Here is a 6,000-nt window from a genome sequence, read left to right as displayed (position 1 = left end):
GGGGAGGGGAGGGGAGGGGAGGGGAGAGGAGAGGAGAGAAGAGAGGAGAGAGGAGAACAGAGGAGACAGAGAAAATCTTAATTGTCCTAATTCTTCCATACTGCTTCTCATCTCATGTTCAAAAACTACTATTATGGATGCAAAACAAAGAAGATCCTGCTCACTATTATACAGCTATTGCCTTTCTTGAGTTTGCTTTTTGTTCTATGCCAATTTCTAATATTATGAAGTAATAAAAGATTACAATAAAAGATGCTGACAATTCACATAATTCTCATACTGCTGTATAATTACTGCTATTTAAGGTGAAAGAGTATACAACGAAATGTCTCTGAACAAATTTCAGAAAGGTAAGTACCAATGGGTTCCCATCGTCGGTCCTTGTTAATGAACTTGCCCTACTGGGATAACCACAGGTAACTGCTCACCCTGGGGGGTCTCTGGTGAGACAGCTCAGGAGAAAGCCAGCGAGCCCTGGCTGCAGGGTTCGTGGCTTAGCTCACAAGCAGCTAGCAAGTATTAACTAAACTGAGACCTCCAAACTCACTGGACAAGAGCCTTCTGATGGAAACAAATTTCCTTCTTTATCCTCACATTCTGCTTCTGAATCAGCAATCTAGAGGTAACAGAAATTTCATCAATGTCCAAAACCATCTAAGTAGCCCTTATGGAATAATGCTTACGAACTATATCATGCTAGTGCTTTACATCTTGCTACTTTTAGCATTATGTTAAAAGAAAAATCTGGATCGTATCTTTGGATAACTATGAGGTCTTTAAACTCCATCTCTTTTGGATCTTATTAATATTGTTAATGTTTTCCTGTCTGAGAGAGTCTTAGTAGAAATTCTAAAACATGCTTTGAGACCATTACAGTGAGAACTGGACAGGGATGATGGGGACAGAGAGCCTTCATGCATTTATTCTCTACTATCCTGTAAGTGACTCAAAAGGCAGGGATCGTTTTCTGTATCCTTAGCTCAAGGCAGGTAATCAGTAAATGGGAAATTACTGGGTTGGGGGGTGAGCAGATCTATGGACAGACTGCCACTTCAATGACAATTCTCATAAGGAAGCAAGGCTAGAGAAAGGATGATTAATAACTGGCTAGACTCTTTGGTCATGGTTTCTTTCTTCCAACAGAATTCAGAAAAGACTATGTTTATTAAGCAACAGTAGCCTAACATAGTTAATCCTGCACGTCAGCATTTAAGATTTGCCTTTGTGGCTTTGAGGTTCCATCAGTCTCCATATTTTAGTTTTTGTCTTTTATCCAATCTTTAACTTCCCCTTTATCTTCTCTTCATTTTCTTCTCCGAAATGCATCTAACAGTGTTTAAAGGTGTTTTCCCAAACAATGGTTAGGCAATAACAACCTAAATAACATTTGTAAAGAAGACCTCTCAGTACTGTCCCTAGAAAGGATTTTGTCCTTCATCATGGGTATTCCTTCTTCTGTGGGGCTCTTGCTAAAAAGTTCTCTGCTTCCTCTGGCTTTAAGAGGTAGAGAGAAACATTAGCTAAGTGACCATCATCCAGCAAGTTCTTGTGAACAGCAAAATTCTACTGTATTTTGAGAAATAGCAATCTGTTTTATAACCCATTAAATAAATACTTCCATGTTTCTATCCTATTCTTTGACAACAAATTCTACATGGGAAACAAAAATAATTACGTACATATTTCTTCACTGTAACTTCAAAAATGCACTACAGATCTTTAGCACTAGAATCCCATTGCTTGGCCAAGAGAAGGCATGCAAAACATCTGTTGAATGAATCAATGACATCTGATTCTCTCTCCACAAGAACTTGAAGCACATTTAAGAGACATCTGAATTCCAAAAAACTTAAGTTCCCAAAAACTTTCTGAAAGATGTAACATTAATGCTGAAAACAGATGTAAAATTTGTAAAGCTAAAACTACTGTAATGGGAACTGTTGCCCATTCTTGGACAGCGTATTAAATAGCTCACACAGGCATGCAGATAGGAACACCAGTGAAGCATAATTTCAGACTTACCTTGCTATGAGGGTCAGCAAACATTCGGGTAAAAATCTCACACAATCTCTTCAATTCTACTCGACTACATGAAATAAAACAGAAATAAATGACTCTAAATTTAAATATCAGCACTTCAATGGGTTATAGCTTTGCTTTCAAAAAATCCTGTTTCGGCCAATTGTACAAATCTAACAATCTTTATTCACGGAAGATTTTTTTCAAAAATGAATTGCCATAACAAATTTATGATCAAACTAATTATAAAACCATATATTTGCTATCATTTTAGGATGACAAAACAGGAACACAAAGAGACATCTCTGTTCAAGTTTGCACATCTGGAAGTGCATGAGCCAAATCCCGTCACATCATCCCTCATCAGTTTTCCACCTGCCATAATGAAAAGGTAACGGGCTAAACTAGAACACATGCTTGAAAGCCCTGAAACCTTCATCTCAATTCTGTGACAAACACAGTACCATGATATGTCCCAGTCAGTCACCACCTGAAGACACAGCTGCTTTATTAGCGAGACAGTTGTATGGTTGCTGAGAGAACTGGGGACGCTAACATCTCACACCTACTTCCGTGCCAGGGACAAAGCCAAACCAAGGTGACCAGTGTGCCCCACTGAGTGCCTTTTTCACCCTGAGGATGGAAAGAAAGATGTGCTTTTCCTCAAATCACCCAAGTGATTTCCTTGTGTAGATGAGGTACTGATCCTCCGACACTGCCACAGTACGACTTGATGAGACCAGTGCTGATACAAAGATTTCTACACGTTCTTGAGTCCATAACTGGCAAAAGCATAGAATCAAAAAGTGGGACCAGCAGGATAAAACAGATTCTTGAAGAATGATCAAGACAAGTCATCCTTGTTTCATCTTTGAGAGAACACCAGCGGGGTCAGGGATGCATGGACCTCTCCTACTCAGGAGTGAGTGGAACAGCATGGACAGGGTGGTGCGGGGCTGAAGACCGAGTGCGGAGCACAGCTACTCCTCACCAGAGCTTGCAGAGCCGCACAAACCCAGGAGGGCTCTCGGCCCAGGGCCACACGTTCCTAGTCTCACAACTTATTTTTAACATCATGTTTTCAAATTCTGTATCATTGTTTTTAGGGTTTCTCTTTAAAAAAAAACAAACCCACAAGATATGATACACTGTATGTGGATTCTGCACTGCCCATTTCTCAGTTACTACTCATCTCTCTTCTTTCATCTTGGCTACTGAGATTCAGCTTGTAATAAATGACATTAATACTGTCATGTTTAATAAACAGCATTTCTTACAATTTCTTTAGTGAGATATAAAACAATGGTGTGTTAACAGGGTCTTATATTTGATGGGGGATGGTGTGAACTTCTGGTGTATGTAATACATGCTTATTTTGTAACACCTATGACATAGAGAAACACAGAAAAGTAAAAACTAATTCTAAAGATGTTACTATTTTGGAGTGCTCTATTTTATTATGCTTACTCTGCATATTTATAAGCCACATAAATACGTATGTTTTATAAAGTTTTAGACTGAGACGGGTACCATTTTTACTAAACCCTTAAGAGGAATGAACCATACAAACTTGCAGCATTTTCATTTTTTACCTTAGCTGCAAACTTTCCCAAAATTTCTCAAGTAACAACATCTGATGGACAAACAGGAACCTTACAGAAACTGAATGTTCTACAAACCTAACAAATCATACAGTCTGTGGCTGGCAAGTACTGTGTCTCAGTCACTAGCACCCTGAGTGCTAAGCCCAGCAATCAGAACTTGATAAGGACTCCAACAAATGACAAGGAAGCCCTTGAAGCCCCCGGTGAGTGAGCAGGGATTTCAAGTGGGGTTCACAGTCCTCACCTCAGTGTTCTTTGGCTTTTCAGTAAGTTCTGTAGGCCCAGCAGCCCTTCTTTCCTTTCAGACCAGTTTGAACTTGCACAGTGGTTGAGAACTTCCGCTACATCCTCAGTCTGCCGCAGATAATGGGGAATGCCACCATTCCTGGAGCCATAGGAGCGCTCAGAGCAGACGCTGGAGGCATCACTGTTGGCATCGTCATCAGAATACATCCCATACGGCTCGTATCTCCTCCGCACAGGCTTCTTCTGATGGAGCCAATGGGGGTTGGGGATGAATGAAGAGGAAATGGAAGGTGAGAGGTCGCGAGTCATACCAGACAGAAACAGTAAGGAGCTGAATGTAAGTAAAAACATAAAGCGACATACACTTTGCCTGTGCTTACAGGCCAGGGAAATAAAAATAGGAAAGCAGTCTTCCAGTAGGCAAGATAGGTTGTAAGTACTGCACTCCTTGGTGGGAAAGAGAATGAGGTGTCTGACACAGCTTATGGGCTTTTCTTAGGACTGGGTCACAATCCAGGCACCAGTTGGACAGGCTGCATGACTTCAGAAAGACTCTGAAGCTCTCTGCTTCAGTTTCCTCATCTTTCAGAGGGCAAGAACCATTTGGAACCCACAGGCCTGTGGTGAGGGTTCAATGAAATTTGTCTTCAATAACTGAGCTGAGCACCTCCACATGGCAGGGAGGGGCACCCTCAGCCCTTCTGCAGCCAAAAGCAATCAATCTGGAACAGGGACCATGGGTACCATGGCTTGCACATTCATGTTCCCCTAAGCAAGCTCCAGGCATGGGGGAGCATACCTGCAACCGCAGTACTCTGACAAGTCAAGGCAGGAAGACAGCAAGTTTGAGGCTTGCAAAAACAAGCCTGAGAGCAAGAACACCTGCTTTGTTCACTTATATCCCACATACAGAACTATATTAAGCCATAAAGGACATAGCCATAGCTATGTAAAATTGATAATTTTTTAAATAAAATTTTTTCTAAAAGTGACTAACTTAAACCATACATTTTTTTTTTTTTTAAATAGGGTCTCACTATGTAGCTTATTCTGTTTTCTTCCTTTGGTACTGGAATTTGAACTGAGCCTTTTGCTTGCCAGGCAGAAGCTGTGCCGCTGAGCTATATCCCCAGCTTCTCACTAAATCGTTTATATTGTCGTTGAACTCACCATGTAACCCAAACTGCCCAAGAACTCCCAGTAATCCTGAGTGTTAGTATTATAGGTTTGTACCACCATGCGTGGCCAAGAAATGTAATTCTTTAGTTACACTAATGATTATGGATCCCAATTTGCTCAGGACTCTTCGGCTGTCTATTGTCCCCCCATAATTATTAGTACACCCTGTTTTTCACTCTCAAAAGTATTTTTGTTTGGATGATAGACTACGGGGTAACCCCACTTACATATAAACTACAGTTCTAAAATAAGAAAAATGTCAATGAATTGATCCCTAAAAAAATGATGACATAATAGGCATAGATTGAATTAATAAAATGAAATACTCATAGAAGGAACAAAACCTGATATTCAAAATAAATACCAACACAAGCATATGTGAAAGGTGACTGATTCCATAACAGATTCAATAGGGTTGTAACTCAAACCAGAATTTCTATACTTTACTACATTTTGTGCTGTTTCTACCAGACTCTAAAAGAAATATACTTGCAACAGAAAAAAATAAAGTTGTAAACAAAAGTTAAAGCACTGGTACCTTGCTCCTGGCGTCTCCTAACAGCTGTAGGCAGGAAAATATTGAAGGATGGGGAAAAAGCATAGAGAATTATGTCAGAAGCATATGTTGGGATTGTTCTGGCAACAAAAGTGTACAGCAAAACATCTTTTAGCAAACAAAAAACACAGGTCAGCAAGCGTTTCATATCAAGGGGTAATAATAAGTTAGACTGCACTCAAAATGGCATTTCCTCACCCTTCTACGCCTCTCCTAAAACTCTGCTTTTTTGTTCTAATTCTTTGTCAAAACTCTCCCCACACCCACAAAGCGCATCTCTAAGCTCACCATTAATCTAAAACTTATCTGTTTGTATGAGACACCCTGTCTGTCCTTGGGGCTTCCATCCAGTAGGCAAGGACTCAGTGCCACTCCTGCATTTTCTCTTCAGGAGCA

At 40.3% G+C, this 6,000-nt stretch overlaps 1 protein-coding gene across 19 annotated transcripts in view; it reads right to left on the bottom strand.

Annotated features, from left to right (window-relative positions):
• The window catches only part of Clasp1 (cytoplasmic linker associated protein 1), a 264,734-nt gene that overhangs the window by 54,775 nt on the left and 203,959 nt on the right, over positions 1-6,000 (bottom strand). For 7 of the 19 annotated variants that reach the window (XM_023709750.1, XM_023709751.1, XM_023709755.1 and 4 more), the window contains 3 exons: positions 5,587-5,610; positions 3,868-4,112; positions 2,023-2,086 (listed from right to left, as the gene is read on the bottom strand). In XM_023709750.1, coding sequence (XP_023565518.1) covers positions 2,023-2,086; positions 3,868-4,112; positions 5,587-5,610 — 333 coding nt within the window. Of the gene's footprint in view, positions 1-547; positions 617-2,022; positions 2,087-3,867; positions 4,113-5,586; positions 5,611-6,000 lie in introns of all 19 variants that reach the window. The other 12 variants (XM_023709745.1, XM_023709748.1, XM_023709753.1 and 9 more) reach the window with 4 other exon arrangements.

This window comes from Octodon degus, unplaced genomic scaffold, assembly GCF_000260255.1.
Source record: "Octodon degus isolate 3935 unplaced genomic scaffold, OctDeg1.0 scaffold00014, whole genome shotgun sequence".
Lineage (NCBI taxonomy): Eukaryota > Metazoa > Chordata > Mammalia > Rodentia > Octodontidae > Octodon > Octodon degus.
Note: the sequence above shows the minus strand (reverse complement) of the source record. Positions and strands in the feature narration are given on the sequence as shown.